The 25,223-nt window shown below is 40.6% G+C and overlaps 1 protein-coding gene across 1 annotated transcript; it reads right to left on the reverse strand.

Moving 5' to 3' along the window:
• Window positions 1–23,798: 23,798 nt before the first annotated feature.
• LOC117552662 (lysophosphatidylcholine acyltransferase 1-like) lies at window positions 23,799–24,804 on the reverse strand (the record flags this gene model as incomplete). The annotated part of the gene is given in 1 exon segment (XM_034226238.1): window positions 23,799–24,804. A coding segment is annotated over 1 exon segment (129 nt), but the record flags the coding sequence as incomplete, so codon positions are not given.
• Window positions 24,805–25,223: the final 419 nt, after the last annotated feature.

Genomic DNA, 25,223 nt, shown 5'->3' on the forward strand with positions numbered 1-25,223 from the left:
TCACTGATTCCTCTCGATGTTATTTTCAGTTCTTCCTCGTTTCTCTGTGTTCTTGGCTAGATAATGTAATAGAAAGAGGATCGAGTGTCACCAGCACAAAGAAAATGGCAAAAATAAACTAGTTGTGTTATGCTTTGTTAGCGTTTCATTGCATTTAATCAATCATTTCCAGAATAAAAATGATTAAACCTTTACAGTTGGTGATATTTTTTGTTCAATCAAATGGTTCTTTGTATACTGACAGGTTGAAAGGGTTGAGGTATAAGATTAATTCAGCTTTTAGCGACCTGTGATTTCTGATGTCTGACAGCAGGACTCCTTCCTGATTGAATCCTGAACAAAATGAGCCTTTAAAGCCATTTTGGGCTTTTATATTATGCTAATCTCATGTCAAAAGATTAGCTGAATCTTACAAACGCGTATTCAAAAAGTGTCTTTCATCAAGTTTGAGAAAAGATATGTTCATGAAATCTGTTCGGAGCAGACGCTGCAGAAAAGGTAAGAAGATAAGGGGGTGGGAACACTCCGAAATCCACCTTTTAATTTGTTCTTGAGCCCCTTTAAAGAATTAGGTTTCTGGTCCAGCATAAAGGTCAAAAAAGACACTTAAAGAAAGTAGGTGAGGGAAGAAGAAGTGGAACATCTAAAGCACCAAATAATGAACAGACTTTAAAGGTCCCATGTCATGGCCATTTCCACTGATCATAATTCCATTGTTGAGGTCTACTAGAATAGATTTACATTGTTCAATGTTCCAAACTCACATTGGTTTCGCATACAGCATCTCTGTATAGTCTGTGTATTCACTCTCTCCACTAAACGGCTCGTTGCAGCTCTTGCCCCCCCCCCCTCCCTGTGAGCCCAGTGTGCTCCGATTGGTCAGTGACGTATCTCCAACGAGGCTTTTGGGGAGGTATTTTCTATTTTAGAGTTTTACTCGCTACAGAGTGTACTTTGAGGGTTTGTGACTGCACACCGTTTACATGCAGAAAAACCTTCATAACACAAGGGGACGGGTGATAACCAGAAAAGCATGACATGTCACCTTTAAAGGAGAATGTATATTCTACGAGTCAAGTGGTGGACATGGTCTACTCTATGATAGAGGACTCTTTAAAGTAGAGACACTTAAGCAATCATACACGAGAGGCCGTTCTTTAACGTCATTATTGGTACGACAGTACTGCGGCAGGACCGAGGCGCTTGCGCCGAGGTCCGTACGCCTGTACTGTACAAGCAGTTTGCTTTTCAGGCCAAGGGTATACCGTTGTTCTCAGACGCGGAGGGATACTGACTTGTTGTGAAAAGGCACGTTCTATTTGACCGTTCTTTGATCGTGGAATCAAACACGCCTATTGACCAATCAGAGACCTATGTGTTATAGAATACATACTGATATACACCTGAACATCAGCAGGAGAGGACTCTTTAAAGTAGAGACACTACATACTGATATACACCTGAACATCAGCAGGAGAGGACTCTTTAAAGTAGAGACACTACACACTGATATACACCTGAACATCAGCAGGAGAGGACTCTTTAAAGTAGAGACACTACATACTGATATACACCTGAACATCAGCAGGAGAGGACTCTTTAAAGTAGAGACACTACATACTGATATACACGGATATGATATTATTATTATCATTTTGATATTAACAATCATGAGTTATCTCCATCTGCTGACAGAAATTGACAAGAGAGGCACATTTCATAAAGAGCTAAGTGAGTACGACATGTGTAGTACAAACTGTTTTCATATACGCAGGACTGTGTGTGTGTGTGTGTGTGTGTGTGTGTGTGTGTGTGTGTGTGTGTGTGTGTGTGTGTGTGTGTGTGTGTGTGTGTGTGTGTGTGTGTGTGTGTGTGTGTGTGTGTGTGTGTGTGTGTGTGTGTGTGTGTGTGTGTGTGTGTGAGAGTGAGAGAGAGTGAGTGAGAACATGGTGTTACTTAGAGGAGATGAGACACAGCTGTGAGGGTGACTCATCGTGTCTTGTCTGACACTAGCAACAGGAGGGACACGTAATGTTCGTTAATTAATCCACACACACACACACACTTTCGCACACTTACTCGAGGTCAGGACTCGTCCTCAGAGTTATATTTATTTTTCTAACATATGCATCTGCTACTGTTTGTTCAACAAGTACTTTTTGATTTGAAAGAATATTGCATTTTGTGTTGTTTTCCAGGTCTTTGTGTAGGTTGCTGTGACTGTAAACTGTTCTGATGAAGTGTAAACAACAACATTCTTATATTGGTTCAAGATGAACTTATAAAACCTCCTTAAATAGACACAATTGTTAGACATGCAGGATATGTTTGGTTTGCATGTCTTCCTATGGTTAAAATCCTTTCCACGTCAGGCCTGCACCGGAACTACTTTACGTATGTGATGTCAAAATGTTCCCTCTCACTCTGAGCGTGTGTTGGCACGCCTGATTAAAGCATGCTGTATTTATTAGCAACAGTATGTAATGCATAATGAGATGGAGGCTGACAGAGGTGGGAAGTAGTGGAGTACAAATACTTTGTTACTGTACTTATGTACATGTTTCTGGTATCACAACTTTTGACTTTGACTTCTTACATGTTGAACTCAAATACCTGTACTTTCTACTTCTTACATGTTGAACTCAAATACCTGTACTTTCTACTTCTTACATGTTGAACTCAAATACCTGTACTTTCTACTTCTTACATGTTGAACTCAAATACCTGTACTTTCTACTTCTCACATGTTGAACTCAAATACCTGTACTTTCTACTTCTTACATGTTGAACTCAAATACCTGTACTTTCTACTTCTCACATGTTGAACTCAAATACCTGTACTTTCTACTTCTCACATGTTGAACCCAAATACCTGTACTTTCTACTTCTTACATGTTGAACACAAATACCTGTACTTTCTACTTCTTACATGTTGAACTCAAATACCTGTACTTTCTACTTCTCACATGTTGAACTCAAATACCTGTACTTTCTACTTCTCACATGTTGAACCCAAATACCTGTACTTTCTACTTCTTACATGTTGAACTCAAATACCTGTACTTTCTACTTCTCACATGTTGAACCCAAATACCTGTACTTTCTACTTCTTACATGTTGAACTCAAATACCTGTACTTTCTACTTCTCACATGTTGAACACAAATACCTGTACTTTCTACTTCTCACATGTTGAACTCAAATACCTGTACTTTCTACTTCTTACATGTTGAACACAAATACCTGTACTTTCTACTTCTCACATGTTGAACTCAATTACCTGTACTTTCTACTTCTTACATGTTGAACCCAAATACCTGTACTTTCTACTTCTTACATGTTGAACCCAAATACCTGTACTTTCTACTTCTTACATGTTGAACTCAAATACCTGTACTTTCTACTTCTCACATGTTGAACTCAAATACCTGTACTTTCTACTTCTCACATGTTGAACCCAAATACCTGTACTTTCTACTTCTTACATGTTGAACTCAAATACCTGTACTTTCTACTTCTCTCATGTTGAACCCAAATACCTGTACTTTCTACTTCTTACATGTTGAACTCAAATACCTGTACTTTCTACTTCTCTCATGTTGAACCCAAATACCTGTACTTTCTACTTCTTACATGTTGAACTCAAATACCTGTACTTTCTACTTCTCACATGTTGAACTCAAATACCTGTACTTTCTACTTCTCACATGTTGAACCCAAATACCTGTACTTTCTACTTCTTACATGTTGAACACAAATACCTGTACTTTCTACTTCTTACATGTTGAACCCAAATACCTGTACTTTCTACTTCTTACATGTTGAACTCAAATACCTGTACTTTCTACTTCTTACATGTTGAACTCAAATACCTGTACTTTTTACTTTTTACATGTTGAACTCAAATACCTGTACTTTCTACTTCTTACATGTTGAACTCAAATACCTGTACTTTCTACTTCTTACATGTTGAACTCAAATACCTGTACTTTCTACTTCTCACATATTGAACTCAAATACCTGTACTTTCTACTTCTTACATGTTGAACTCAAATACCTGTACTTTCTACTTCTTACATGTTGAACTCAAATACCTGTACTTTCTACTTCGTACATGTTGAACTCAAATACCTGTACTTTCTACTTCTCTCATTTTCCAAACAGCTGGTTCCTTTAGTCTGAATGTGTGTTTGATGCGTGATCATTATTCTTTAGAGTCATTGCGTGCCTATTGATTTGAACACGATCCGTGTATCCATCATTTCCTGGTCTTCTCTAAAGAAGAGGGACCAATGGAAACGTTGTCATGTTGCCGTTGTTCAGCATGTAAACATTCATTAGCTAACAATGACATTATTGTTCTATTAATATAAAGGGAGGTCAGGTACTCTTTAAAGCAGCTGCTAGTTATGGGTACTTTTTACTGAAGTACATTTCAAAGCCTCTTTACTTTGACTTGAGTAAAGAAGTTTAGTCAGTACTTCTACTTTCACCAGAGTACTTTTTAAACACGAGTATCTGAACTTCTACTCGAGTAAAGGATGTGTGTACTTCTTCCATCTCTGCTAACTGCAAAAGCTCCAAAGAGTGTGAGTCACACTGTTGTGGGAGAGAAACACAGTCTGTCGGCTGATTGGCAGACCCATCCATCCCAGTGTGTGTGTGTGTGTGTGTGTGTGTGTGTGTGTGTGTGTGTGTGTGTGTGTGTGTGTGTGTGTGTGTGTGTGTCTCTCTGTGTGTGTGTCTCTGTGTGTGTCTCTCTGTGTGTGTGTCTCTGTGTGTGTGTGTGTGTGTGTGTGTGTGTGTCTCTGTGTGTGTGTGTGTGTGTGTGTGTGTGTGTGTGTGTGTGTGTGTGTGTGTGTGTGTGTGTGTGTGTGTGTGTGTGTGTGTGTGTGTGTGTGTGTGTGTGTGTGTGTGTGTGTGTGGTGTGTGTGTGTGTGTGTGTGTGTGTGTGTGTGTGCCTGTGCCTGTGAGACTGCTGATACTGAAACATCTCGTCTGCTGTGGAAGCAGATATGAAGCTGGAGTGTTTCTCAGTGTGTGGGGTTGGGGGCTCTTTTCTGTTGGCAATCAAAGAGCTGAGAAAAAGAGACAGGAACATCACCATTACTGTAGGCAACAGACTAAATAAAATCATCTCATGTTTTCAGCCACGATATATATGTGCCTTTCATTTCAGTGCACTCTGATCACTCTGATGAAGGTCGTGGAGCCAGAATCGTGTTGGCAACAGATTTTTAAGGAAAACAAAAGCTACGTAAATAACAGCTGCGTTGGCTTCATTTTTGTGTTGAATGTTGCGTTTCTCCTCTCCCACAGATGGCAATATAGATGATATGTCACCATGTTGATATATATATATAAAGCAGAGCCTCAATGGAGCAGTGAAAAATAACTATCAGGTAGAAATAAAAAATGCAATTTTGCGCCAAAGTGTTTCTCAAGTATGTACTGTACTGTAATGTACTTACTTCCCAGCTCTGACAGGCTGTGAATGTACATATATTTGATAGAAAACAAGGTATTATGCATGTTTTGAAGACAGAATGTCAGACAGATGCATAGGGAATATGAGCTGGAGAGAAGAGAGGCAGGGTTAAATCACTCTCATTTGTCATTGCATGCCTCCAGGCTGAAATTAGCATTTCCTTTAAAAGAGCTGAAGTGGAGCCACAGCAGGCGATCACTTTGCCAATGAGCTCATCAGATTGTAGAAATGGTTATGGTTGACCATGCTGATGTACATGAGGAGATGTTATTTCTCTCCGCAGGCAATCTAAGCATTTCCAACGGCCAATTACTTATCCCTGCAGCTCAATATGTATGTAGTCCATCACCATGAAAACTGCAGCCGCATGTGTGCAGGAAGTGGAATCATGGAGAGTCATATTGGTTAATGGTTATTGGTTATTTTTACTGTAAAGGTCCTTAAGTTTATGCATTGCAGTATGAAATGTACCATTTTGTTTGTATAAGCCCTCAGATGTATGCTACATGTATTTAAAATGAAGTTGGCTACGTCCCACAACCAATCAGCTTTCACCGTGTTGATGGAAAAGGCTCTGAAGATGATGTAGTGGGCAGACCAACAATCTGTTTCGTCAGCCAACAGTCTCATTCCTCACTATCAGAAACATCTCACTCGTCCCCGGCTTGAGCTTCAATCTCAGGATCCATGTATTTATTATCCTCTCAAGAATGGAAGTAGTCATCACATACAGAGCATTTGGTACAACTAGTTCCTGAACAGTGCTACTCTGATATTGAAATAGTACATTCAGTATTTTCCCAACAAACAAACACACCCTCCGACAGCAACAGTTGCTACTTGTGTATTTATAGCTCATATATCATCCTTTCAGATATTTTACTTAAAACTCACCCATCATACTCTTTTCCATCAATATATCACAGGTCTCAGATATATACAGAACCTGTCTCTGATTGGCTGAAACACCAAATAGATCATTGCAGCATTACCCATAATCCCCTCTGTTTCAGCCCTGTTTCCAAAGTGCTGATTCTCTGTCTGTTACTTTAGATGAAAATACGGAGCCCCTCCCCACGCCCCTCTGAGAGAGATTTGGTTACAAAGAACTCAATAGGCGCGTTCACACCGGAGTACTTTTCCCACTTTGGTTCTGTTATAGTTCCGAAAAAATATCCGGAACTAGAACTTAGTTCATCAGAACCTACCAAGCAGGTACTTTCATGGGAGAAAAAGGTTCCTATGTCTGATTGGCTGGGAGGATTGCAAACCACGCCCCGTAAAACTCCAAAAAGGTTTTGTGAAGCCGCCATTTTAATTCCCTCGCATTAGCATTATTAGCATTAGCATTAGCCCAGCGCACCAACGCAGAGAAACTAACTTATGGCAACACAAAAGAAAACATGGGAGCGGTGGAGATGAGGAGGTGTCGGCGCTCTGGCGATTTACTCGGAAGGCTTCAGTAGAAGCTGCTGGGAGTCCCCAACTCCGGGGACTTCCGGCCGGGGACTTTGGGCGGCAGTATACGCCGTGAAGTTGTTTGCGGCCTGCCAGTAAACCCAAAGCAGAAGAAGAAGAAGTGACGTCAGCGGCTTCATTTGCCTAATCCTCCCTTAGGGACTTATTCCGGTGAGAACGCAATCTGCGATTCTGATTAATTACGTTCTGATTAACTAAGTACGGCAAAGTACTTGGTGTGAAAGCGCCTAATGGTGCTCTAGGAGGAGATTCAGGTGATAAGGTGTGTGTGTGTGTGGGGGGGGTTACCTTGGTTGCTGATTGGCTAATGGTTACAGAAGACAAAAAATCGTTATGACATCATAAAGTGGCCAAAATCTGATCAGCTCATTTTCAGACAGGTTTTTATAGAAATGGATCAAAAAGAGAGAGAATCTTTGTTCCTGAAACTTTCAGAGTCTCTTTCCACAGAGGGGACACATGTTGATGTAGAAGAGACATGAAGAAGAGGGGACACATGTTGATGTAGAAGAGACATGAAGAAGAGGGGACACGTGTTGATGTAGAAGAGACATGAAGAAGAGGGGACACATGTTGATGTAGAAGGACATGAAGAAGAGGGGGACACATGTTGATGTAGAAGAGACATGGAGAAGAGGGGACACATGTTGATGTAGAAGAGACATTGAAGAAGAGGGGACACATGTTTGATGTAGAAGAGACATGAGGAAGAGGGGAACACATGTTGATGTAGAAGAGACATGGAGAAGAGGGAACACATGTTGATGTAGAAGAGACATGAAGAAGAGGGGACACATGTTGATGTAGAAGAGGACATGAAGAAGAGGGGACACATGCTGATGTAGAAGAGACATGAGAAGAGGGGACACATGTTGATGTAGAAGAGACATGAGGAAGAGGGGACACATGTTGATGTAGAAGAGACATGAAGAAGAGGGGACACATGTTGATGTAGAAGAGACATGAAGAAGAGGGGACACATGTTGATATAGAAGAGACATGAAGAAGAGGGGACACATGTGATGTAGAAGAGACATGAAGAAGAGGGGACACATGTTGATTGTAGAAGAGACATGAAGAAGAGGGGACACATGTTTGATGATAAGAAGAGACATGAAGAAGAGGGGACACATGTTGATGTAGAAGAGACATGAAGAAGAGGGGACACATGTTGATGTAGAAGAGACATGAAGAAGAGGGGACACATGTTGATGTAGAAGAGACATGAAGAAGAGGGGACACATGTTGATGTAGAAGAGACATGAAGAAGAGGGGACACATGTTGATGTAGAAGAGACATGAAGAAGAGGGGACACATGTTGATGTAGAAGAGACATGAAGAAGAGGGGGACACATGTTGATTGTAGAGAGACATGAAGAAGAGGGGACCAATGTTGATTGTAGAAGAGACATGAAGAAAGAGGGGACACATGTGATGTAGAAGAGACATGAAGAAGAGGGGACACATGTTGATGTAGAAGAGACATGAAGAAGAGGGGACACATGTTGATGTGAAGAGAATTGAAGAAGAGGGACACATGTTGATGTAGAAGAGACAGAGAAGAGGGGACACATGTTGATGTAGAAGAGACATGAAGAAGAGGGGACACATGTTGATATAGAAGAGACATGAAGAAGAGGGGACACATGTTGATGTAGAAGAGACATGAAGAAGAGGGGACAACATGTTGATGAAGAAGAGACATGAGAAGAAGGGGACACATGTTGATGGAGAAGAGACATGAAGAAGAGGGGACACATGTTGATATAGAAGAGACATGAAGAAGAGGGGACACATGTTGATGTAGAAGAGACATGAAGAAGAGGGGACACATGTTGATGTAGAAGAGACATGAAGAAGAGGGGGGACACATGTTGATGTAGAAGAGACATGGAGAAGAAGGGGACACATGTTGATGTAGACAGAGACATGAAGAAGAGGGGACACATGTTGATGTAGAAGAGACACGAAGAAGAGGGGGGCACACATGTTGATGTAGAAGAGACATGAAGAAGAGGGGACACATGTTGATGTAGAAGAGGACATGAAGAAGAGGGGACACAGGTGGATGTAGAAGAGACATGAAGAAGAGGGGGACACATGTTGATGTAGAAGAGACATGAAGAAGAGGGGACACATGTTGATGTAGAAGAGACATGAAGAAGAGGGGACACTGTTGATGTAGAAGAGACATGGAAGAAGAGGGGACACATGTTGATGTAGAAGAGACATGAAGAAGAGGGGACACATGTTGATGTAGAAGAGACATGAAGAAGAGGGGACACATGTTGATGTAGAAGAGACATGAGAGAAGAGGGACACATGTTGATGTAGAAGAGACATGAAGAAGAGGGGACACATGTTGATGTAGAAGAGACATGAGAAGAGGGGACACATGTTGATGTAGAAGAGACATGAAGAAGAGGGGACACATGTTGATGTAGAAGAGACATGAAGGACATGAAGAAGAGGGGACACATGTTGATGTAGAAGAGGACATGAAGAAGAGGGGACCACATGTTGATGTAGAAGAGACATGAAGAAGAGGGGACACATGTTGATGTAGAAGAGACATGAAGAAGAGGGGACACATGTTGACGTAGAAGAGACATGAAGAAGAGGGGACACATGTTGATGTAGAAGAGACATGAAGAAGAGGGGACACATGTTGATGTAGAAGAGACATGAAGAAGAGGGGACACATGTTGATGTAGAAGAGACATGAAGAAGAGGGGACACATGTTGATGTAGAAGAGACATGAAGAAGAGGGGACACATGTTGATGTAGAAGAGACATGAAGAAGAGGGGACACATGTTGACGTAGAAGAGACATGAAGAAGAGGGGACACATGTTGATGTAGAAGAGACATGAAGAAGAGGGGACACATGTTGATGTAGAAGAGACATGAAGAAGAGGGGACACATGTTGATGTAGAAGAGACATGAAGAAGAGGGGGTCACATGTTGATGTAGAAGAGACATGAAGAAGAGGGGACACATGTTGATGTAGAAGAGACATGAAGAAGAGGGGACACATGTTGATGTAGAAGAGACATGAAGAAGAGGGGACACATGTTGATGTAGAAGAGACATGAAGAAGAGGGGACACATGTTGATGTAGAAGAGACATGAAGAAGAGGGGACACATGTTGATGTAGAAGAGACATGAATAAGAGGGGACACATGTTGATGTAGAAGAGACATGAAGAAGAGGGGACACATGTTGATGTAGAAGAGACATGAAGAAGAGGGGACACATGTTGATGTAGAAGAGACATGAAGAAGAGGATTTTGCACAATAGGTGACGGTAAATGATCCTTACTAAATATCACACTAATGATGACTGCAGGTAAATCATTATTGTGGTTCTTGGTAAACATTTCTGAGGCAATACAATTATATTTGGTCAAAGGAACAAGCCTTACTCTAATGTGGACTCTAAGCTATAAGGTAGATATTTGTAAGTGGTTTTTTTAATGATTTAATATAGTTGTGTCTTTAAATTCAGTCAATCTATTGATTACTTAGTTATGTGTTTGTTGCGTACACATTTAAAGAACAATCTGCAAGTTACATGTAAAACACATCTAACCCATACATGATGTTTTATTAAAGAAGACAGAAAGTTAAGGGTACTAATTATAAAATATTTAAAGTTAAATTCTTTAAAAACCTTCCAGAAATCAAATGAAGCCATAAAACTCTTCCATTATATGAATATGCCCGATACACCCGCCATGATTCAAGCAACCACTCAAAAGTCATTCATTGGAAAGCAGGAAGTCACTGAGAGAGGAGGGGAAGTGTAAAAGAAAAGAAAATTAAAACACTTCATCACAAAATAATTCCAACAAGCATTACATATTGATGATGTGTAACAATGGCGGATTATGAGAGAGGTGGACTTTAATTTCTATTTTAATAACTCCATTTTTAATAACTAACGTTCCAACTATTTCCTGTACGGTGTTGATCTACTTTAGCTAAGTATTTATGAGAGGAAGCTACATGTAAGGCTGCAGGTAGACAGATGGAGGAAGCATGGTGTACCACTTCTGTGTCTTTTCAAAGTAGAAGTACTCAGGTCTTGTTCTTGAGTAAAAGTAGAAGTACTCAGGTCTTGTTCTTGAGTAAAAGTAGAAGTACTCAGGTCTTGTACTTGAGTAAAAGTAGAGGTACTGAGATATTGTAGTTGAGTAAAAGTAGAAGTACTCAGATCTTGTACTTGAGTAAAAGTAGAAGTACTCAGATCTTGTACTTGAGTAAAAGTAGAAGTACTCAGATCTTGTACTTGAGTAAAAGTAGAAATACCAGAGTGTAGGAATACTCTGTTACAGTGAAAGTCCTGCATTCAAAATGTTCCTCAAGTGAAAGTAGAAAAGTATTCTCATCAAAATATAGTGAAAGTAGCAACAGTGAAAGTAGTCGTTGTGCAGATTGGTCCATTTCAGAATAATATCTATGATATGTTTTATAATGATTGATCATGAAAGTGTTCTCAAAGCTGGTGAAGGAGCAGCTAGTTTGAATGGCTTTGCAGGGTAGCTGGTGGATTTAACTAAACTAAAATTAAAAGTCACAGATTCTGTTAAATCAAACACAAATGGTATTTGATGTTGTGTTTGCACCCTTTGACTTATTACAGAGCTATAGGTGTTGATTCAATTCAATTCAATTCAAAACCTTTATTTATACAGATAAAACGCATTGAGATCATAGACCTCTTTTACAATGGTGACCTGCTTCAATTAGTTCCAAACATTAATACAAACATGACAGAAAACAAAGGACATTATATGATACTACAGTTTGTATACTAGTAGCATTTACAGACACCAATATGTTCTGATTGTATAGCGTCTATCCTAGCTTTAAAAACATGAAATGGAATCAAACTGCTTAGCTTCCATTCCTTTTGTAGACTGTTCCATGCTAGCGGCGCTGCGCATCTAAAAGCTGTATTTCCTAATACAGTCCTAGCCGTTGGCACATGTAATACAACCACAGCTTTAGATCTCAGGCAGTAGCCATTTACAATACGCTGTGAGATTAGGGAACAGATGTAAGACGGAAGTTTCCCTAACATTGCTTTATAAATAAAAAGATACCAGTGATTTAGCCGCCGTACAGTAAGTGAAAGCAACCCTGCCCTTGTATACAGGGTACAATGATGAGTCAAAGTCTTACAGTCTGTCACAAACCTTAGTGCACTATGATAGGCGGCATCTATCTTGGTGAGGTAATTGGCCGGCGCATTCATATAAAATAGATCACCATAGTCCAGCACAGGTCCAAAGGTCACAGAGCCTTTTCCTGGCCTCAAGAGAGAAACAGGACTTGTTCCTGAAAAAGAAACCTAGCCTAACCCTCAGTTTTTTAAGCAGGTTATTTACATGCAGTTTAAAAGAAAGACAGTCATCAAGCCAGATACCAAGGTATTTGTAAGAGGTTACCACTTCAAGTTTTTTTCCTTGCATGGTTACAATATCTAAAACAGGCTCTGGTGACTTTTTAGCTTTTGAAAAGAGCATTAACTTGGTTTTATCCACATTTAAAAGAAGCTTAAGCGCTGAGAGCTGAGTCTGAACAGTGTTAAAAACAGTCTGTAATTTAACAACAGCCTCCTTAACTGAGGTACCTGCACAATACATCACAGTATCATCCGCATAAAAATGTAAGGTAGCTTCCTCCACATTATCACCCAAGCTATTAATATAAATGGAGAATAAAAGTGGACCTAGAACAGAACCCTGAGGTACACCATTAGAAATGCTCAACCACTCAGAAGTGAGCCCATCAAAGTGTACACATTGGGACCTTTCAGAGAGGTAGTTCACAAACCACCCACTGCAAGGCTGGACAAGCCAATGCTGAGTAGCCTCTGTTTTAAAATGCGATGATCAACGGTGTCAAACGCTTTAGAGAGATCAATAAACAGAGCTGCACAACTCTGCTTATTATCTAAAAAACTAGTGATGTCATTTACAACTTTCATTGTGGCAGTGATGGTGCTGTGTTTTTTCCTGAAGCCTGACTGATGTTTCGACAGGATGTCATTTATACATAAAAACTCCTTTACTTGCTCACTCACTAGTCGTTCAAGCACTTTAGCCAGAACTGACAATTTAGAGATTGGCCTATAGTTATTTAAAATAGTTGCCTCCCCTCCTTTCAGTAAAGGCAGGACATACGCAGACTTCCATACTTTAGGAATTGTATTTGAGCTGAGGGAGAGGTTAAAAAGAGAAGTAAGCGGTGGAGCAATAAAATCTACAGCTATCTTTAAAAAGAAAGGTTCTAGGTTGTCCGGGCCAGCCGGTTTCCTAGGATCTAACTTGGATAAAACATCATGGACAACACCAACAGTAAAAGGGGTAAAACTGAAAGGGTTTTCCAGACCACATTGTTCAAGGATTGGAGCGTTCACAGAAGCAGAAGCACAGTCAGTGACAGAATCAAACAGCGAGCCACAAGACACAAAATGCTTATTAAAACAATTGAGCATAGAAGCCCTGTCTGATATAATGCCAGATGCTGTGGTAAGGCACTTTTTCCCCTCTCATATAACTGGTGGTTAAAATGTATCTAGTCACCTTTGGTCATTCTGTGTTTATGGGACTATAGTTTGACTGTTTCCTCTACTTTAGTACATTGCAAGATGATCTCTCTTTCACAATGTCATTTTAAAGTCAGACAGGACTCGGCTAATGAAAAGTTTGCATTGTGTGAAAGTTATTTTCCTGCTCATCTCCGTCTGAAACCCATCAGGAGGTTTCTCAAACACCTCGGCATACGTGCAGTGGCCATTGGTTTGTTGAGCATTAAAAATGTTAATTGGAATTTTTAAAAAGGACAGAAAGCATCGCATTACCATCCCACCTTTAAAGGAGTTGTTCTAGCATGTTATGGCTTAAAGGTTTTAGGACATTAGACAACTACACATATTACTCACTATCTTTAAAAAAAAACTAGACAATTTGTGATCATGTTGTGTTGCGATTTGCCTTGGTGTCTACGGGTTAATCATATGGTCATTCTTCAAGCAATTTAATAAGTAAATGCTTTAAAATGTCATGTTTTTAAGTGTATTTCCTGCACCAGTCATGATGTAAAAGAAGAATTAGCATATTTAAACCTTTGTCTAATATAAAAAGCACAACTCTTAACTCGAGATCTACTAGCTTTCCCCTCACTCGCTCACACTGTGTTTTAAAATCACAGCAAATGGGGAATTTCTTAACTCTGGATCCTCCGTGAAGGAAATGTGAGGTGAACGCACCACGAGATGAGGTTGTTCACGCTCAGACAAAACTATTTCCGGCCGCTGAATCTTTATCGTAAATATATGGGACTATAGTTTGACTGTTTCCTCTCATTTAGTACATTTCAAGATGATCTCTCCTTCACAATGTCATTTTAAAGTCAGCTGACAGCAGCCCGGACACAGGACTCGGCTAATCAAAAGTTTGCATTGTTACATTACATTACATTACATTGCATTTAGCTGACGCTTTTATCCAAAGCGACTTACAATAAGTACATTCGACCAGGAAGACACAACCTTGAAGAAAACAGAGTCATAAAGTACATCAGGTTTCATAAAGCCAAACATTTCAAGTGCTACTCAACTGGCTTTAGGTAATCCAGTCCTTTATTAGTATAAAAGTGCTTCGTTAATAGTTCTATCGCTCGAAGTGGAGTCGAAAGAGATGAGTTTTCAGTTTGCGCCGGAAGATGTGCAAGCTATCTGCCGTCCTGATGTCAATGTCATTGTGGACTGGACTTTTTTTTATGAATCCCTCGTGGGGAAATTGTTTCTCTGCATTTGACCCATCCTAGTGTTAGGAGCAGTGTGCTGCCATTTTGAACGGCGCCCGGGGAGAAAGTGTGTGAAAGTTATTTTCCTGCTCATCTCCGTCTGAAACCCATCAGGAGGTTTCTCAAACACCTCGGCATACGTGCAGTGGCCATTGGTTTGTTGAGCATTAAAAATGTTAATTGGAATTTTAAAAAGGACAGAAAGTCGCATTACCATCCCACCTCCTCCAGTCACAGGCTGTCAAAATGCAATATTCCAAATTAGATTGTATTTGGATAATCTTTTGAACTGTAATAGGTTTCCAGCCAGCAGGCATATTACTATTGGCACATCATTATTAAACAAAAGTGACACCGAAGCGTCACTTTGCAGATAAACGCTCGACACCGTGCAAATAATATTAGTTCTGCTTCCAGAGTCGCTGCTTATCTCCGGGTTCTATTGGGTTCATATCCCTGTCTGAAGGAAGTGTCTACATTTATGAGTAGCCCATATGTGTGTGAGGTGCATGTTTGAATACTGTGTGTGTGTGTGTGTGTGTGTGTGTGTGTGTGTGTGTGTGTGTGTGTGTGTGTGTGTGTGTGTGTGTGTGTGTGTGTGTGTGTGTGTGTGTGTGTGTGTGTGGGTGTGTGTGTGTGTGTGTGTGTGTGTGTGTGTGTGTGTGTGTGTGTGTGTGAGTAGTAACGTGTGTGTCGCACATTAAAGCTTTTATATGTAAATGTTGTCGGTGTGTGTGTGGGGGTGGATAGATGTGCCTGCTGCTGTGTGTGTGTGTGTGTGTGTGTGTGAAGAACTGGATGCATTCATATGTAAATTGTGTGTGTGTGTGTGCGTGTGCGTGTGTGTGTGGGTGTGTGTGTGTGTGTGTGTGTGTGTGTGGGTGTGTGTGTGTGTGGTCTAGCATTACTATACTTGTGGGGACCTAAATCTGTTTACATAGTCACGTGTGGGGACTGGCTTCCCTTATGGGGACAAATTGGAGGTCCCCATAAGGGGAATCATTAATTTTAGGGTGAAGACTTGGTTAGGTTTAGGTTTAGGGTTAGGCATGTGTTGGTTATGGTTATGGTTAGGATAAGTCTCCAAGAAATGCATGTAAGTCAATGTAATGTCCCCTGAAGTGATGTATACATGGTATGTGTGTGTGTGTGTGTGTGTGTGTGTGTGTGTGTGTGTGTGTGTGTGTGTGTGTGTGTGTGTGTGTGTGTGTGTGTGTGTGTGTGTGTGTGTGTGTGTGTGTGTGCAGACGGGACCCATATCACGGCATAATGAGATCCGCCACTGTTGGTTACCCTCAGACACTGGTAATTATGGCGGCAGTGAAAAGGACTGATGCTGAAGGCAGGATGGACACACACACACACACACACACACACACACACACACAGGCCCGCTGCAGGCAGAATGACGACCTGTCCATTTGGCACGGTGGATTGGGAATAGGATGCCTCTAACTGGAAATGATAAATTAGACGTGTGTCCGCTTTCTAATCAGCTGTGAGGAAACGTTCGTACCTGGCGTAATGTTCGACACCCAGAGAGAAACAGGACATTCACAGCGATGAGAAGTCAATAAAACCTGATGAATAACCTTAATATAAGACACCATGATGCAAAGAGCAACCAACACAAATAGGAAATAGGAGAAAATAACAGCTTTGACTCTGAACGTAACCATAGCATGTAACTCACTCAGTTTGATGTTTTTGATTTGATTTATTTCGAATGTGTGAAACAATAATACAAACAATTATAATAATAATGAAATGAAACATGAGATTTTTATTATACTATACAAACTTAAAGGGGACCTATTATGCAAAATGCACTTTGTTATGTCTTTTATACATAAATATGTGTCCCCGGTGAGTCAGGAGACTCACTAATGGCGCGTTTCCACTGCAGCGGGTAGCCCCGTTTAAGCGTCCTTAACCGTCCTCAAGCGGCGAGGCCAGTTTTTGGTGGCGTTTCCATATAGCCTAGTACCGGCCAGCGGGTACTTTTTCCCTCTTTTTCCGGCCTCATAAAATCGTGGTTCCCTCAGACCAGGGCCAGGGCTGAACTAGTGACGTCAACACTCTCGACTGCTGATTGGTCAGAGAGAATCGTCACAAGATTGCGCGCGAGTTCATCCCTAGCGTCGCATATATATCTAGAAGCAAGCTTGCAGCATTTTTATAAACAGCATTTTGTAAACGGATGAGCTACAAAAATGGCTACTTCTAAGAAAAGCACACCGTGGTCGACCGAGGAGGTGACGACGTTCCTTCATCTCATTGGGGATGATCAAATCCAGCGGGAGCTCGACGGAACAACTCGAAATGTGAACAAAAACAAAGCCGATCGCCCCGCCGTTGCTAGCCCAGGTCCTAAACTGTAATGGAAATGCGCCACGGCCTGGGCCGGCCAGCGAGGCAGCCCGAGGCCAGAGCGAGGACGCTTAGGGACGCTTAAACGGGGCTACCCCGCTGCAGTAGAGCAAAGTAGAAAACAAAATTGTCGCTCCTCAATGTTCAAGGTTCTTTATTGTCAAACTAACATAGCTACAGACTAATTATGTCGTTGAAAATCTTAGGTCACAGGCTTCTCCAACAATGCAACACAATAATACAGATAAGCAGACAATATTCTATAACGTCATTGGCGACATCCGGCCGACTTGACACGTCCCAACCATAGACTGTATATATAAATGGACGTAGTGTCCGTGACGTCACCCATAGGATTCTGCAGAGTTGCCGTGAAGCCCTTAGTAGGCGGAGTCGGCCACTAACGGCTCGACAGTGACGTCAGAGTCTAACTCCCGCCTGCTCCAAATAAGGGCAAAGAGGCGGGGCGGAGGTGAGGCGGAGCGGGGCGGAGGCGGGGCGGAAGCGAGGCGGGCGGAGGCGGGGCGCAGGCGGGGCGGAGGCGGAGTGCAGGCGGAGCGGAGGCGGAGCGGAGGCGGAGCGGAGGCGGGACCTGCTGCCACCGAGCTGGAAGTTCCAGAGCTAGCTGAAGCTACCAAGCTAAGCTAAATGAAACCTTTATACAAAAATACATGAAAAGTTGTATGTTAGGTGTGTAGGGTTACAGACTGCAAGCAAAACATAGAACTTAAATTAGTGATGCAGTGCTGAAATGTAAAAACAGTCAAAAAGCAGGTGTTTTAATGCCATATTCACTTAATAACGCATGAACAACTTTTACAAATATTTCTATATAGTCTGTGTTGGTAAATGTCATCTACGTCATCTATATTCTTCCCTCCCTCACGAACATGGCGCTGTGTTCCTGATTTTACGTTATTTTATTAAATTACCCATTTGAACCTTTTCGAGACTACATTGTCTCTTTTTAACTTCCTCCTGGACGCGAGAACAACGATCAGGATCTTCAGTTGCGATTTGCATTGGTGTCTTAATTACGTTTTTAAAAATCTACTGTGGCTACGGGTTAATCTCATTCTTCAAGGCAATTTAATAAGTAAATGCTTTAAAAATGTCATGCTTTTAAATGTATTTCCTGCACCAGTCATGATGTAAACAAAGAATTAGCATATTTAAACCTTTGTCTAATATAAAAACTCTTAACTCAAGATCTACTAGCTTTTCCCTCCAAAGCTCACACTGTATTTTAAAATCACAGCAAATGGGGAATGTCTTAACTCTGGATCCTCCGTGAAGGAAATGTGAGGGAACTCGTTAAAGCTCAGAAAAATTTGATGAAAGGATTACACAACTAAAGTTCATCTAGTTTTTCATCTCAGTGGTTTTTTCTACTAGGATGTGAGGCTCCTTTAATCTCCTTCAATTTACTACTTTCATCACTCTTAACTTTTTTGTTTTGCATTTGATTGCACCGAGGCTTTATGATATCTTCCACTAGACATTTGAACATATACAATTGCTGATCACCACATTCATTGAATTTTCAGTGGTTTAGTCACCCATGGTGTTCCCGGTCAAAAATGACCGCCATAAGAAATGAATGGGTAACCATTCCCACCCCCCTTATCACCTGAATCTCCTCCTAGAGCACCATTGTGTTCTTTGTAACCAAATCTCTCTCAGAGGGGCGTGGGGAGGGGCTCCTTATTTCCATCTAAAGAAACAGACAGAGAATCAGCACTTTGGAAACAGGGCTGAAACAGAGGGGATTATGGGTAATGCTGCAATGATCTGTTTGGTGTTTCAGACAAACACTTTACACCAAGTACTTTTCCCAGGAATAGTTCCCGGAACTTTTATTTCCTGGAACTATCTAGTAAATTGCGTTCTCACCGGAATAAGTCCCTGAGGGAAGATTACGCAAATGAAGCCGCTGACGTCACTTCTTCTTCTTCTGCTTTGGGTTTACTGGCAGGCCGCAAACCACTTCACGGCGTATACTGCCACCCGGAGTCCCCGGCCGGAAGTCCCCGGAGTTGGGGACTGGCTTCAGTAGAAGCTGCTGGGACTCCCAGCAGCTTCTACTGAAGCCTTCCGAGTAAATCGCCAGAACGCCGACACCTCCTCATCTCCACCGCTCCCATTCTCTTTTGTGTTGCCATAAGTTAGTCTCTCTGCGTTGGTGCGCTGGGCTAATGCTAATAATGCTAATACGTGCAAATAAAATGGCGGCTTCACAAAAACTTTTCCGAGTTTTATGGGGCGTGGTTTGCAATCCGCCCAGCCAATCAGAAATTGGAACCTTTTTCTCCCCAGGAAGGTACCACCTCTCTAGCAGGGACTGAAAAGGTTCGCAAAAGTTCCAGATCTTTTTGGTGTGAACGCAAAATCCTAGGAACAATCGGAACTATCCCCGGGAAAAGTACTCGGTCGTGAAAGCGCCAATGTTTGTATATATCTGAGACCTATAATACATTGATGAAAAACAGTATAATAGGGAACCTTTAAGACAGGACTGGTCAAGCCAAAGTAAGGGGGGAAACGAACACAATAGGACGGTTAAAGGTAGGACATGTTTTGAATGCATTAGATTCAAGACTTGAGGCAAATGGATAGAAACATGAAGAACGCGATGCTCTCTAAGCGCCCTCACTCAGAGTGTTTTCACCTGAATGTTTCCATCTCCATTCATACCATGTATCATCACTGAAACTGTCCTTGCTAGTGTTCCTCCCACAGAAACTCCATGTGAAGTGTTGACAGGTGTTTGCAACCTGACAATCGCATCGGCCCAGATCTGATTTATTTTCTTGATACTCGCCTTGAACCTTTCCGCCACAATCTCTTCTCATCTCTCCATCTCTGAGTACAAGTGTTTCCTCGCTGCTTCTGCCAATGGCTAATGGACTCCATGCAGCACAGAGAGTCTTTTATGGTAAAGGCTCCTTGATCAAAATCATGTTTCAATGCCATATAGAGAAAAAAGACATCATATTTTCTGTTCCCGGCAGTATTCTATAGGTTCAACCCACGGAGCATCAATATGAAGCACTCAGGGAACACGCATGCGTTTTCAACAGCCTCTTACTTACTATACGTTTTGTATGTGAGGTTAAAGGGTTTACAGCTAAAATGTCAACATACGTCATTTTCAAACAATTTCAAACCCATGTGTTGAGCATGGTTATACTCAGAGGTGGGAAGTAGAGGAGTACAAATACTTCGTTACTGTACTTAAGTACATTTTTCTGGTATCAGTACTTTACTCCATTATTTATTTTAAATAACGACTTTTTACTTTTACTTCTTACATGTTGAACACAAATACCTGTACTTTCTACTTCTTACATCCATCCATCCATCCATCTTCTCCCGCTTATCCGTGGTCGGGTCGCGGGGGTAGCAGTTCCAGCAGAGAGCCCCACACTTTCTTTTCCCTGGCGACATCAACCATCTACTTCTTACATGTTGAACTCAAATACCTGTACTTTCTACTTCTTACATGTTGAACTCAAATACCTGTACTTTCTACTTCTTACATGTTGAACTCAAATACCTGTACTTTCTACTTCTTACATGTTGAACTCAAATACCTGTACTTTCTACTTCTTACATGTTGAACTCAAATACCTGTACTTTCTACTTCTTACATGTTGAACACAAATACCTGTACTTTCTACTTCTTACATGTTGAACTCAAATACCTGTACTTTCTACTTCTTACATGTTGAACTCAAATACCTGTACTTTCTACTTCTTACATGTTGAACTCAAATACCTGTACTTTCTACTTCTTACATGTTGAACTCAAATACCTGTACTTTCTACTTCTTACATGTTGAACTCAAATACCTGTACTTTCTACTTCTTACATGTTGAACTCAAATACCTGTACTTTCTACTTCTTACATGTTGAACTCAAATACCTGTACTTTCTACTTCTTACATGTTGAACTCAAATACCTGTACTTTCTACTTCTTACATGTTGAACTCAAATACCTGTACTTTCTACTTCTTACATGTTGAACTCAAATACCTGTACTTTCTACTTCTTACATGTTGAACTCAAATACCTGTACTTTCTACTTCTTACATGTTGAACCCAAATTCTGTACTTTCTACTTCTCACATGTTGAACACAAATACCTGTACTTTCTACTTCTTACATGTTGAACACAAATACCTGTACTTTCTACTTCTTACATGTTGAACTCAAATACCTGTACTTTCTACTTCTTACATGTTGAACCCAAATTCTGTACTTTCTACTTCTCACATGTTGAACTAAAATACCTGTACTTTCTACTTCTTACATGTTGAACCCAAATACCTGTACTTTCTACTTCTTACATGTTAAACACAAATACCTGTACTTTCTACTTCTTACATGTTGAACTCAAATACCTGTACTTTCTACTTCTTACATATTGAACACAAATACCTGTACTTTCTACTTCTTACATGTTGAACTCAAATACCTGTACTTTCTACTTCTTACATATTGAACACAAATACCTGTACTTTCTACTTCTCACATGTTGAACACAAATACCTGTACTTTCTACTTCTTACATGTTGAACTCAAATACCTGTACTTTCTACTTCTCACATGTTGAACCCAAATACCTGTACTTTCTACTTCTTACATGTTGAACTCAAATACCTGAACTTTCTACTTCTTACATGTTGAACTCAAATACCTGAACTTTCTACTTCTTACATGTTGAACTCAAATACCTGTACTTTCTACTTCTTACATGTTGAACTCAAATACCTGTACTTTCTACTTCTTACATGTTGAACTCAAATACCTGTACTTTCTACTTCTTACATGTTGAACTCAAATACCTGTACTTTCTACTTCTTACATGTTGAACACAAATACCTGTACTTTCTACTTCTCTCATGTTGAACTCAAATACTTGTACTTTCTACTTCTCACATGTTGAACTCAAATACCTGTACTTTCTACTTCTCTCATTTTCCAAACAGCTGGTTCCTTTAGTCTGAATGTGTGTTTGGTGCGTGATCATTATTCTTTAGAGTCACTGCGTGCCTATTGATTTGAACACGATCCGTGTATCCATCATTTCCTGGTCTTCTCTAAAGAAGAGGGACCAATGGAAACGTTGTCATGTTGCCGTTGTTCAGCATGGAAACATTCATTAGCTAACAATGACATTATTGTTCTATTAATATAAAGGGAGGTCAGGTACTCTTTAAAGCAGCTGCTAGTTATGGGTACTTTTTACTGAAGTACATTTCAAAGCCTCTTTACTTTTACTTGAGGAAAGAAGTTTAGTCAGTACTTCTATTTTTACCAGAGTATTTTTAAACACGAGTATCTGAACTTCTACTTGAGGAAAGGATGAGTGTACTTCTCTGCTGGGATTAGATCCAGGTTTGTGTTTACTTCAGGGTTTGTTTGGCTGGAGATGGATCCCTAAATACTGAACAGATCCAGGCTGTGAGATTTGCTTCAGGCTCGGTTTTATTCCTGATTCCTTTGAGGCAGGAGTATCTGAGAGTCTGCAGAGAGCCGCTGCTCAATGAGCAATTTATATGTTCTCAACAAAGCTTCTTCTTTAGCCCCTGAAGGCTGGTCTTAATTGTTAGACGTGATATCTCCACTCCCCTTCCTCTCCTCTTTTCTTTTCACAGTCTCCCTCCTCCCACCCAGCCTCCCTCCAGCTATTAGGAATTGGATTTGGAGCAGAACGATCCATTTAGTCTCTCTCTCCTCCATCTCTATCCCTCTCTCCCAGCTTCCACACCTTCTCTGTAGCTTTTCTCTCATCAAAGCCCGGGCTTAATCTGTCTATTTTTACCTGAAGGAATGAAAGGGAGGGATGAGGTAATGCTTTTCCTGTCCATCAGGTAGGCAGCGGAGCATGGTGTCTCTGTGAGGAAAGCTAATGGAGATAGCACCCCCACGTGGCCTCGGAGAAAATGAACCATAGTGACAAGAGAAGAAGGGAGGAACAGTCTGAAGACATTTGATCACCTCAAGTTGTAAAAGGGACACAGAAAAAAAACACAAAATAGCGATCAGCTGACAAAATAAACAATGAGGTTTTTAAGACATTTTAGCACCAACTTCATATTGAGTCCACCTTGAAGTGAATGTGTGATAACATAGCGCCACCTAGTGGACTGGAGAACATAATAATGACAGCAGAAGCAGGGAGAAACAGTCTGAAGACATATAATCACTTCAAGTCGTAAAAGGCACCAGGGAAAACCACAGCTGAAACAAATGTGTATAAAATAATGAGGTTTTTATGACATTTGATTTTAGTACCAACTTCATATCAATTATCCTTTTCTTTTGAGGTAGTCCATCTAGAAGTGAATGGGTGACAGCATAGCACCACCTAGTGGACTCGGAGAGAATAATAATGACAGCAGAAGAAGGGAGGAACAGTCTGAAGACATATGAACACCTAAAGTCATAAAGGGAAACAGAAAAACCAAAAAAAAAGCGATCTACAGCTGAAAAATAATTTAAATTATATATATGAGGTTCTTTTGACATTTTAGTACCAACTTCATATCAATTCTTCATTTCATTTTGAGGTAGTCCACCTTGAAGTGAATGTGTGACAGCATGGATACAAGCAGTAAGTAAAAACAACACAAACGTGATTTATATATTTATTTTTTAAAAGCATTGATCTGTTTTCTTTCTGAGAGATTTCACATGAACATTGCAGCTTTTAAAAAGGTACAAAATGAGTCAAACCATCAGAGATTGATATTAAACCCACAGTATCAGGAAGTCAAAGATACAGTGTGTGTAATATCTATCCGTCATTGGTTCAATGGATTCACAGCTCCAAAGATATTAAACAATCCTCATATTAAATGTTTTTCTTAGAAAAACTGGTCCGCTTTTGTATTATTTCCATAAAGGTAGCTGGCAAATAGAAAACATATGTTGAGTCAGTTCATGGTCCCTCAAAGCCCTTCTTTATGGGGTATACATCAGTGTATGGCAGATTGTTCTAGTGTGTGTCACATAGTGGTGATAAATATCCCGATCCCTTTCACCTGATATTATGTTTAGTTAAACCTGAAGAGCAGCAGGAAATAAAGGGCAGTGTCCATTTGCCTGAGATCCACCAGCATGTCTAAAATAAACCCCCTAATTTCTTAAATAGCCGTACTTCATAGATAAGAAAATACATTTTCAAATAAATAACATATCTCCAGAAATGGGGGAATGGAGAGAAACATCAGATAAAGAAGGGAAGGGGTTCGCATTAAAGTCCCCTATTATACTGTGTTTCATCGATACATCACAGCTCTCAGATATATCCAGAGCCTGTCTCTGATTGGCTGGAACACCAAACAGATCATTGCAGCATTACCCATAATCCCCTCTGTTTCAGCCCTGTTTCCAAAGTGCTGATTCTCTGTCTGTTACTTCAGATGAAAATAAGGAGGGGAGACATGTTGATGTAGAAAAGACACGATGAGTGGATAGGTGACCTTTGAAGTCTTCCATCTTCCATCCTTCAGTCTTCTTTGCTGTGGTTGAGTCCGTTGCAGCTCTTAGTTTGACTGCTTTTGCGCGGATGGTTTTCAAAATCGAGGTGATCCTGGACGAAGTGTGGGTGCTGCTCGATGAAGTGATGGAGTTCAGCTGGAGGAAAGGAAGACACACGTGTGAAATGTTATAACTTCTGTCGTGGATGTCAGGATGCTACGTTATAAACACGTCTGATGTGGTTCTGTTTTGTAAAGAAGGGACAGGATGAATAATAAAGTATAGGAGGCATTTTAACGTCAATATGTTTTTGTTAAAAAGCACCTCTTTTCACCCTCTGTCTGAAACCAGAGCCCAGTCTGCTCTGATTGGTTAGCTGGCCAGCTCTGTTGTGATTGGTCAACCTGCTTAGAGATGTCCCGCCCCTTATCACGTAGTATGGCTTTAAAACCTCAGAGAATATTCGTGTACATTTACCACTTTAATCCGAGTGAATATCCAAATATCTTTCTATTAAATTTACACGTTTTTTTACCCAGAATGAACCTTATAGGCCTTTTACTTATTAAAAAAACA

Source organism: Gymnodraco acuticeps, unplaced genomic scaffold, assembly GCF_902827175.1.
Source record: "Gymnodraco acuticeps unplaced genomic scaffold, fGymAcu1.1, whole genome shotgun sequence".
NCBI classification, from domain to species: Eukaryota; Metazoa; Chordata; class Actinopteri; order Perciformes; family Bathydraconidae; genus Gymnodraco; species Gymnodraco acuticeps.